This window comes from Spinacia oleracea, chromosome 5 (assembly GCF_020520425.1).
Source record: "Spinacia oleracea cultivar Varoflay chromosome 5, BTI_SOV_V1, whole genome shotgun sequence".
Classification (NCBI taxonomy): Eukaryota; Viridiplantae; Streptophyta; class Magnoliopsida; order Caryophyllales; family Amaranthaceae; genus Spinacia; species Spinacia oleracea.
This window is the reverse complement of record NC_079491.1, coordinates 63,502,356-63,513,826: the sequence shown is the minus strand read 5'-3', so window position 1 is coordinate 63,513,826 and position 11,471 is coordinate 63,502,356. Positions and strand designations below refer to the sequence as shown.

At 38.3% G+C, this 11,471-nt stretch overlaps 1 protein-coding gene and 1 long non-coding RNA gene across 2 annotated transcripts; both read right to left on the bottom strand.

The window, feature by feature from the left end:
• Window positions 1–954, bottom strand: LOC130461564 (uncharacterized). Its single transcript, XM_056829711.1, has 3 exons — window positions 770–954; window positions 441–671; window positions 1–315 (listed from the first exon to the last, which is right to left on the bottom strand). The coding sequence occupies exons 1-3, from the start codon at window positions 926–928 to the stop codon at window positions 1–3; spliced, it is 705 nt and encodes a 234-aa protein (XP_056685689.1). The 5' UTR covers window positions 929–954.
• A 13-nt stretch (window positions 955–967) lies between these two features.
• LOC130462055 (uncharacterized) lies at window positions 968–10,080 on the bottom strand. The gene is made up of 4 exons (XR_008922174.1): window positions 10,048–10,080; window positions 8,433–8,540; window positions 4,499–4,600; window positions 968–1,088 (listed from the first exon to the last, which is right to left on the bottom strand). It is a non-coding gene; the product is annotated as an uncharacterized lncRNA (long non-coding RNA).
• Window positions 10,081–11,471: the final 1,391 nt, after the last annotated feature.

Genomic DNA, 11,471 nt, shown 5'->3' with positions numbered 1-11,471 from the left:
TTAATTATCGCTACTTATAGCTTTTGTTGCGATTTCAACAACTTCTGTATCGTTCGGGTCAATTTCCCACTTTCCCTCTTTATTTTGTACTTGATGGGCCAAAATCCACTCCTTTGATCTGTATTTTCTAACTCTATTAACATTTGAGGTCACTGATGAGTTCACCGAGGAGCTACTCGAGATAGGTAAAGCTGCATCTGGTGGAAGTCGTCCATCCTTTATCCAATCTAGTCGCTTTCTATTATAACCCTTTTGGCCGGTGCGATGTGGGTTCTTGTTGCATGATGCACTTTTCCTCGCCTTTTCACTACGAAGCTGTCAAAGACAACATAAAAAGATGGAAATAAATGTTTTTTCTGATAACTTTTTGTCCTAGAACCAATGTCAGTTTGCTACATGAAAAACTCTTTAAGGACAAGTTAAAGAAATATTATCATTACCAATGACTCTGGCAGGAAATAATGTTTAACAAAAGTCTTCCAATCATCCTCTGTGATATGGTTGTAGACATCCCAAGGCATCTTGTTTGTTTGATTTTTTGGCTTCTTTTCCTTCATAGTTATCCATCGGCGCACCAACTTGCTCTTGAAACAACTAAATCGTTTCGCCACACAAGAATGAAAATATTTCTCCCTCGAATGATTAGAATCATCAGTAATGTGGAACATAAGCTGTTAATAATTAAAAAAAGTTAGATTATAAACATAGTATTTAAATCAAATTAAATAATCCCTAAAATATACAAATCAAGTTAATATCCAATGCTTACCTTAGTCTCCTCCCAAAACCCCTTCTTGATTTGCTCATCTACCTTTGGATATAATGGGACGTTAATATTAATTCTAGTAGCACAACTCCCAACTTGCTTCCCGTATTCATGAGACCATTGTCCATCGGGGACATTATATACATTATACTCAAGGAACATAGGCTTAGCGACTTTAACACCTTTTGACGGACCACGACCTTTAATGGTCTTTGTAATCGTACTAACATCTTGTGATTCGTCACCCGTTGTGGGAGTCTTGCCACCTTCTGATTCATGCCTAACAACAATTTGGTTTTCATTCATCGTACCTATGTTGTTCCTGCATCAAGTAAAACATACAGAAGAGTGGTTACAAAATGTGCGCGCAGCAGCAAATCAGTGCTCTAGCATACAGAAGGATATCAGATCAGTGCAGATATCACAGATCAGATCAGCACTGATCAGTGCAGATCAGATCAGCACTGATCTGCACTGATCAGATCAGCACAGATCAGCACAGATCAGCACAGATCAGATCTGCACTGATCAGTGCTGATCTGATCTGTGATATCTGCACTGATCTGATCAGCACTGATCTGTGCTGATCTGATCTGCACTGATCAGTGCAGATCAGATCAGCACAGATCAGTGCTGATAAGATCAGCACAGATCAGTGCAGAACAGATCAGCACAGATCAGTGCAGAACAGATCAGCACAGATCAGTGCTGATCTGATCTGCACTGATCTGTGCTGACCTGATCTGCAATGTTACATCTTTGACAATTATTTGACAGAGGAAACTTGGGCTGGAATAAACTAATGGCTATGTTGATTGCCAAAGACAGGTAGTCAGGTAAGTCCATTTTTTTAAAGTGAAACCATAGAGGAACAATTGACACTATTTTAACCAAATATTTGGTTAATAAAATTTCATCAAGGATTTGCAGATGCTAGTTTTATGGCAGTCAGAAGAGATAAATCAAGGTCAATTTTGAAACAACAGCAACTAACAGTACGTACTACTCCCCACCAATTTTAAGTCTCTAGTTTGTGCAAAGGGGATCATGCAAAAGAGATGGCACTAATTGAAGAATGAACGAGAAATTTAAGTGTAAATATGTCAAAGCTCAACACAATGGAAAATCAATAAGAACAGCATAGAGAGAAAGAAATTTAGGGGCTGTTTGGTTGAGGAAAACCACAAACCAGGTAAGCAAAGGGGGACAGTCACCTCAAAAATAATACTCTTTCCCTTCTCCAACTTTGCTGAATCAATTCACCCAAGTCCTTTAATTCGTATTATGATTCCCCAGACTTCCCCCTGGACTTGGATTCCCCCAAATTTCTATCAGTCTCTCATTGGTCAATGACTCAATGGTCACCACCATCATCCCAAATCAATCCACCCCACCCCACCATCACCTCACCACCACTATCACCGTCACCTCACTAGTCACCACTAAAGCAACTCTCACTTCCACCCACCATGGATACATCACCAGAAAAACCAACCTTCACATCCCTTCCTTGATCCATTTCACCCCTTTTCCCTCTTTTTATTCCTCTCCGCTTTTTGTTAGGGACCAAAACATCGCTTTACAATGTAATTGAACAATTGATAGAATACTAAGTTGACACATGCTCCGGCCTTCAAAGAATCAAATCATATCAAAGAATTTGAACTCTATAGCAGCAACAAGCCAACAAGCATGAAAAATTATATATGTGGAATGCACTGATCTGTGCAGATCTGATCAGCATAGATCAGTGCTGATCAGATCAGCACTGATCTGTGCTGATCTGTTCTGCACTGATCTGTGCTGATCTGTTCTGCACTGATCAGATCTGCAGAACAGATCAGCACAGATCAGTGCTGATCTGATCTGCACTGATCTGTGCAGCACAGATCAGCACAGATCAGTGCAGAACAGATCAACACAGATCAGTGCTACCCTCATCTGATCTGCATTGATCTGTGCTGATCTGATCTGCAATGTTCTTTGTCATTCTTGGTGTGTTTGTTGAGGCAATATGAGAATGCAGGGCAGCTAACTCATTCTATAAACAAGTTCTATTAATCTAGTATATTACGGAGTAGTATGTAAGTTAGATCGTAAAATGAAATTATGTAATTGAGTTTCACTTAAACTCAAGCAACAATGATTAAGAAACTTAATGAGGAAATCTGACAATCTCACTTCTCTTATATCATGAAATCATATACTCATATGAGATAAGTCTAGAAAACACCACTTATGCTAAAATGAGGCATTTTCGCTCCCAGCTATGAACTAACGAACATAAGGACTCATTTTAACCTTTTAAATGATTAATATGATTAATTTTAACTTTCCAAGACTCGATCCGATCTATTTATTCACATTAGAGACTTGTTTGGTCGTTGTGGTTCATATTTATGATAAAATGAGGCATTTTTGCTCCCAACTATGAACTAAAGAACCTAAGAACTCATTTTTAGGCTAATATGACACTTTCGCTCCCAACTTTGAACTAACAAACCTAAACACTCATTTTAATCCTTTTAAATGATTAATATGATTAGTTTTAACTTTCCTAGACTCAATCCAATCAATTTATGCCATTTGAGACTTGTTTGGTCGTTATGGTTCATATTTATGCTAAAAAATGACATTTTCGCTCCCAACTTTGAACTAAAGAACCTAAACACTCATTTTAATCCTATTACATGACTAATATGCATAGTTTTAAGTTTCTAAAACTCATTCCAACCTATTTATGCACATTTAAGGCTCGTTGGGTCGTTATAGGTCATATATAGAGCTAAAATGACATTTCCGCTCCCAACTTTGAACTAAAGAACCTAAACACTCATTTTAATCCTATTACATGACTAATAGGCATAGTTTTAAGTTTCTAAAACTCATTCCAACCTATTTATGCACATTTAAGGCTCGTTGGGTCGTTATAGGTCATATATAGAGCTAAAATGACATTTCCGCTCCCAACTTTGAACTAAAGAACCTAAACACTCATTTTAATCCTATTACATGACTAATATGCATAGTTTGAAGTTTCTAAAACTCATTCCAACCTATTTATGCACATTTAAGGCTCGTTGGGTCGTTATAGGTCATATATAGAGCTAAAATGACATTTTCGCTCCCAACTTTGAACTAAAGAACCTAAACACTCATTTTAATCCTATTACATGACTAATATGCATAGTTTTAAGTTTCTAAAACTCATTCCAACCTATTTATGCACATTTATGGCTCGTTGGGTCGTTATAGGTCATATATAGAGCTAAAATGACATTTTCGCTCCCAACTTTGAACTAAAGAACCTAATGACTCATTTTATTCTTATTACATGACTAATATGCATAGTTTTAAGTTTCTAAAACTCATTCGAACCTATTCATGCACATTTATGGCTCGTTGGGTCGTTATATGTCATATATAGAGCTAAAATGACATTTCCGCTCCCAACTTTGAAATAAAGAACCTAAACACTCATTTTAATCCTTTTAAATGATTAATATGATTAGTTTTAACTTACCTAGACTCAATCCAATCAATTTATGCCATTTGAGACTTGTTTGGTAGTTATGGTTCATATTTATGCTAATTTAGTCAACTAAGGTCAATTTAGGTCAATTTATTCAACTAAGGTCAATTTAAGCCCGCTCGTTTTGATTTAGGTCATTCTAGCTCAAGATTAGGAGACATGTTAATTAGCGCAACACTAGGAGAAAACGCACAACTCACCAAAAGTAAATACGTGCTTTATTTTCCGATTCTGAGAACTTCTGAAAAGACACAAATCACCGAAAGCTTCTGAAAATTTCTGACTCGGGGATCTCAAGTCATCTGCACAGAAAGTTAGAAAACTTTGGTCAGGAACAAAAGTAAGATGTGGAAGTACAGTAAGAATTAAAGAAAGCTAGAAAAGTATAATCATGAACACAATGGAAGTATAAAATAAGAATTAAAGATGTGGAAGTACAAACTACACCTTCCTAAATGCTAGAAAAGATACATTTAATCTGATATTCAGTTAGCTAGAATTACCTATTCCCAGAAGCCAGCTCATCTTATTCATTTACGGTTTATAACCCAAATTCCTTCCCTATGATCTGTACGCATATGATTAGTATTATTTGCATCTTCCTCCTCCGGTAACGGTTGAACAGCCGTTGGTAACAGGGGTGTTTCATCGTACTTGTCATACTCATCTTCATCCACAACATCATCAACACCCAGAATATTTCTCTTGCCTTGGGCAACTGCACGCCATATAGGATCAACATTGTCTACCACATAGAAAATTTGCTTAGCTTGTGATGCTAGAATGAATGGCTCGTCACTATCACTTAATCGATCAAAGTTAACCAATGTTAAACCAGGAAAAATTTCATCTTGTTTCACCCCATTATGGTTGTTGGCCCACTTGCACCGGAATACAGGGATCGTAAATTTGTTGTAATCAAGCTCCCATATTTCTTCGATAACACCATAATATGATTGTGTCGCATCAACCGGTCTTCTATCCTTGGCGCTTGCATAGACCCTAGATGCTGCAACATGCTTCACTCCACTATTCTGCACCACACTCTTTTCATCTTGTCTTCTAGTGTAGAATGTGAACCCATTGATATCATACCCTTCATAAGACAGAACACATAGTCGAGGACCTCGAGCTAACCACTGGACCATTTCAGAAACATCTAGATTTTTTTTCATTTCCTCGGCTACTTCCTTCTTAAACCAATCAACAAATGTGCGATTATGTTCTTGCATCAACGCTCTTTCCTTCAACTTAGGATTCTTTTGTTGCAATTCTAGCAAATGCTTATCTATGTAAGGATTGACCTCGGTAAGATGCTGCAACACACAAAGATGTGCCTTATTCTTCCTTTCATATGGAGGCGAGATCACATTTTTACCAATTACCCCATGCCCTTCAAGCCTCCCTGCATGACGAGATTTTGGAAGACCTATTTGCTCAAGCCTTGTTAAGAATTCAGCTACATATTGAGATATCTCTTCCTCAAGGACTCCCCGAATGATACTACCCTCCGGCCTTGCCCGATTCTTTGTTTTGTCCTTTAAATGCCCAAAAAATCTCTCAAAAGGATACATCCATCTTAAGAACACCGGACCACATAACTTGATTTCTCGAACTAAATGGACAATTAAGTGCACCATAATATCAAAGAAAGATGGTGGAAAGTACATTTCAAATCGACACAAAGTTTCAACAATATCATTGTGCAAAGAATCTAATTTCTCCGGATCAATCACTTTAGCACATATAGAATTGAAAAACACACAAAGTTTTGTTATAACATGTCTCACGTGTTTCGGCAATATCCCACGAAGTGCAATTGGCAAAAACACATTAATCATTACATGGCAATCATGAGACTTCATACCAACCAACCTAAGGTCCGAGAGAGATACTAGGCGCTTTACATTCGACGAATATCCCGAGGGAACCTTAATTCCATGTAAGCACTCACAAAACTGCTTCTTCTCCTTTCTTGACATTGTGTAACACGCTGGAGGCAGATAAGTCTTAGTACCACCCGCACCAGATTTTTCAACAGGCCACAAATCTGGTCGAATATTCCTCTTTTTCATATCTTTCCGCACATTCTCATTGTCCTTAGTCTTTCCAGGCATGTTTAGCAAAGTCCCAATGATAGCATCGCACACATTTTTCTCAATGTGCATTACATCGAGACAATGCCTAACCGACAAATCTCTCCAGTAGGGAAGATCCCATAATGGAGATACTTTCTTCCACAAAACACCCTTTTTAGACTTGGACTTGTAGCACTTGCCGTATTTGGTTTCAACATTTTTTATTCGTTCATAAACCTGTGATCCTGTCAAAGGCGTACGAGCTACTCTTTCCTCGGTGAAACCATTGAATTCTTTCTTCTTCTTACGATAAGGGTGATATCGACTGAGGTGCTTCCTGAAATCTGGGTAAATATTTTTCTTGAAATTATGCAACCATGTGGGCTTCATGTCCTCTTCACATATAGGGCATGCTTGTTCTCCTTTGGTTTTGTATCCAGACAAGTTTCCATATGCCGGAAAATCATTTATGGTACAAAAAACCATAGCTCGCAATGTAAAGCTTGAATTGGTGTGTGCATCGAACATTGAAACACCTTCATTCCACAATAATTTCAAATCATCTATGAGTGGAGCCAGGTACACATCTATGTCATTTCCAGGTTGCTTAGGCCCCGAGATGAGGAGTGATAACATGATATGCTTCCGCTTCATACACAGCCATGGAGGAAGATTATAAATTGCTAGAAGAACCGGCCATGTGCTATGTTGACTGCTTAGAGTTCCATATGGATTCACACCATCTGCACATAAAGCAAGCCTTAGATTTCTAACCTCCTTACCAAATTCAGGATATTTCTTATCAATATTTCTCCATTGAACAGAATCTGCAGGATGTCGAAGGAGTCCATCTTTCTTCCTCACTTCCGCATGCCACCTTAAGTTTTTTGCTTGTTTCTTCAATGAAAACATACGCTCAAACCTAGGTATGATTGGAAGATACCACAAAGACTTAGCAGGCGGGCCCCTCTTAGCTGAATTTGCCCCTTTGCGTTTGTAACGAGATGCGCCGCATGTTGGACACTCATCCAAATGTTCATGCTCTTTTCTGTAAAGCATACAATCATTTGGGCAAGCATCTATCTTGTCGACCTCTAAGCCTAAGGGACACATCAATTTCCTGGCATAATAGGTAGAGGTGGGGATATCATTCCCTTCCGGCAAAAATTCACCTACCCACTCCAATAAGGTGTCAAAGTGTTCATCTCTCCAACCACCTTTACATTTGAGGTTGTAAAGTATTGACACACATTCCAACTTGCTGAATTTTGTACAACCGGGATACAATGGAGTTTCAGCAGCCTTTGATACTTGTTCGAACATCTGAGGTCGTTCGTCCAAGTGATCTTTCAGCCCATCCATCATCTCATTTATTTCATCATCTTCTTCCTCATCATCATCCGTCTCATTATTCTCATAAATATCATCATCACTCTCATTACTCTGAACATCAAATTCATGGACACTAGAACTTGGACGATCAGGTATTGTTTCACCATGCCAAAACCAAACATGGTAATCTTGCTTAAACCCACGGCGAAATAAATGATCCTCAATTTCATCAATGTCACCTAACCGCTTGATATTGTTACAATCACGGCATGGACAATAGATTTTTTCGGCTTTTGTACTCCGTTGGTGTGCTAAAGCACATCTAATGAACTCTGCGACCCCACTCAAGTATTCTGCCGTAGTATGGTCACCATACATCCAACGACGACTCATTACTAATAACAACAACAAAAGGTTCCACACATAAACACATATATTAAGAAGTCACAAAATCATTCAGAAGTTCCGCAAATCTTTGGTTACATCATTTAAGTTTATCAATGCTTCACTGAAGTGATATTAGAAGTCCAAAAACAGTCCTAATAAGTAAAACGGAATGGATACTTAAGCATAGAATACTAATGTACACGTTTTATTATTACACTTACTATACTTATCCAAATTTTATTTATCGTAAAAATGATATGCACTTACTGTACTATTGATTTCAACTTTCAAAAGAGGAAAAGAGAAATTTTATGAAGATAATTAGATATATCAATACCTTATGCAATTGTTGAAATTCGAACAAGCACGATGATAGATTATGCTGGCAGTACGATCATCGCCCCTCTCTTCAACCATATGCGTATCTACCCATCTTCACAATTAACTGCAAATTAAAGAAATAATTGAAAAACAGCCAAAAAAATCAAAATAAAAACGAAAATCAAAACGAAAATCAAAAAGAAAATCAAAACGAAAATCAAAACGAAAATCAAACGAAAATAGTTCGAGGGCCAAATTCAGATATTTCTCATAGAATGCATGTAACAGGAAATTAACTATCTACCACATCACCACGTAGCAATCACATTATTCAAGTTATTGGCATTAACGCAGCATTCAAGTGCGGAACTAAGTGCTTACGTAACCTCGGGGAAGGAAGAAGGGTAATGCCAGAATAAAATCCTGTAACCTGGGCTGTAAGAAGCCTTTCATATATGCTGATAGGCTTCAGTCGGCAAAAATGTGGTGTTATTTATCCTTTAAACCTATTGGAATCAGATATCTCTTTTGCCTAATAATGGAGGAGGTTGAAAAATACTCTAGGAACTTCCTTTACTCCAAACAAGGCTCTAGTATTCCAGGATTTAAAAGCTATCCTAAAGTGGCAGGTGGCCGGAATGTCGCACCCACAAAGCAGCAGCCAATAAGCTGATAAAAAGTGGGGCTCAGAAGATAGCAGACTTACAGTTAAAAATAATCTTTAATTGCTGAGATTTGACGAGTTCAGTTGGTAATGGGCACGATGTTCTGCATCACACTACTTATTTCTTTCAAGTTTATATATGATGTTTGTGTGGCTCGTATGCTAAAGTTTCTTAGAGGAAGGTTTTGAGAGGTACAAGAGCTAGTTCATGCGCATATGTGAGAGCCTTGAAAATGTTCAACTCTTCTTTTTCAGTGTAAATACTAAATAGTCTAAATCAGTGTGGACAAAGGCCAGTGATTTCCTGAAGGTCTTGGGTTTACAACGACCACTTAATGGTTTTGACTCACAACTGACTTGAGGTAAACTTGAGTCAAGCAGCCATCCCATATCGTCTGTACACAAAGGTTTGAGATCTTAAAACAGAATTTTAACCCAGATGGTTGGATAACAGAGATTATTTTGTAAGGTCCTGCAAATGAAGAGTTCCCCTTCCCAACTCTACCAAGAAGACGGGTGAATACTGATGTTTTTGAAGGGCCTGATACTACTGATCTAAGTGATGTATTCAACACTTTGAGCATACTCCGTAAAATAAATTAAAAAAATTAAAAAAAAAAAGGTAATCCAAAAGCCTCTTGGAAATCAGCAAAATAACATCCAAACAACAGTCTGAAGGGGTGAGTAGCAGTCAGCAACAGCCCTTAGGCCATTCCCCATTACTTGTTATGAGCAAGCTTAAATAGTGGCTGTGTGCTTTTTAAAGAAATAGATCTATACTCGGAAACATAGCAATCCCCATTTACTTCGTTGGGTCGTTAAGTTTCAAAAACGAAAATCAAAACGAAAATCAAAACGAAAATCAAAAACGAAAATAAAAAACAATAATCAAAACGAAAATCAAAAACTAAAATTGAACCCTAATCTGAAAACGAAAATAAAAAACGAAAATAAAAATTGAACACACCATACCACCGGAACCACGACGCCGAGCAACCACCGGAACCACGACGCGACGGGGAAATGCTGAACCACGGAACCAAGACAGCGACGCAGGGCTGAACCACGGAACCACGGAACCAAGACAGCGACGCAGGGCTGAACCACGACGCGACGGGGAGATGAGCAACCAACGGAACCAAGACAGCGACGCAGGGCTGAGCAACTCTTGGGTTCGACGGCGACGCAGGGCTGAGTTCGACGGCGACCTTGGATATTTGTTTAAGGGAAAAGGCTTGGAGCTATAGCAGAGAAGGAACAGAGATTGAGCATTTGAGCGCGGTTTGTACGTTGCAACTAGGAAAGTAAAAATTTTAATTTGAAACGCGGACTTGTTGCAGCGGGCATTAACATGTACGCTGCAATAACTTCGGGTTGTTGCTGCGGGCTTTTATTTTGTACGCTGCAACAAACGCATTTGTTGCGAACAACTAAAATGTACGCTGCGATAACCCTTTAAAGGGTTTGACCCGCGTTGACCGACTGGTTGTTGAAGCGTATTTATACTTGTACGCTGCAACAAGGGGGCTGCAACAGGGGTTTTTTCTACTAGTGTTGAGATTGGACTTCGTTTGATAGGTGATTACCTGAGCGTTGCCTTTATAGCCTCCTTTTACGGTGCGACGGTTGGTCAACGTCAAAGTAAGCAGTTCTCAAACAAGTAATCTCAAATCACTCAGGTATTGAGGATTTAGTGTCTAATAATTTTAATGAAATTTAATTATGACAGATTTTCATCTCTTACAGTAAAGTTTCATAGGTCTGTCCGATACTAGTCTTCCCAAAGTAAGTATCGATGCAAATGATTATGACATTGCCATGTCCACATAGTTCAAGAAACAGAAATACTAGTCATCTTGCATTCTAGTCGTCTAACGTTTTCTATGCGTCCATCTTTATAGAAAACTCCGACCAGGGACCATTTTCAACTTTTGACATTCAAGTTCACTTGATAGACATTTCTTAGTCACAGGACTGGTCCAGACAGTCTATCTTGAATATTTTGTCAAATTGAAAGGACTCATCATTTAATAAACCACAAATTAAATGGAAAATGAATTCTATTCATTTATTGTGAATGATTAACCAATAATGTTTTACAAAGAATTAAACTCTAAAACTTTAAAACATTAAACAAGGACATCAAAGCCATTCTCCAATATGCTTGATTCCCATAGATGCAGTGTGCGAGTTGTGCTTCGCCTACGGCAGAGGTTTAGTCAATGGATCTGAGATGTTATCATCAGTTCCAATCTTTCTTATCTCGACTTCTTTTCTTTCAACGAACTCTCGTAGAAGGTGAAATCTACGAAGTACATGTTTGACTCTTTGGTGGTGTCTAGGCTCCTTTGCCTGTGCAATAACTCTGTTATTATCACAATATAGGGCTAT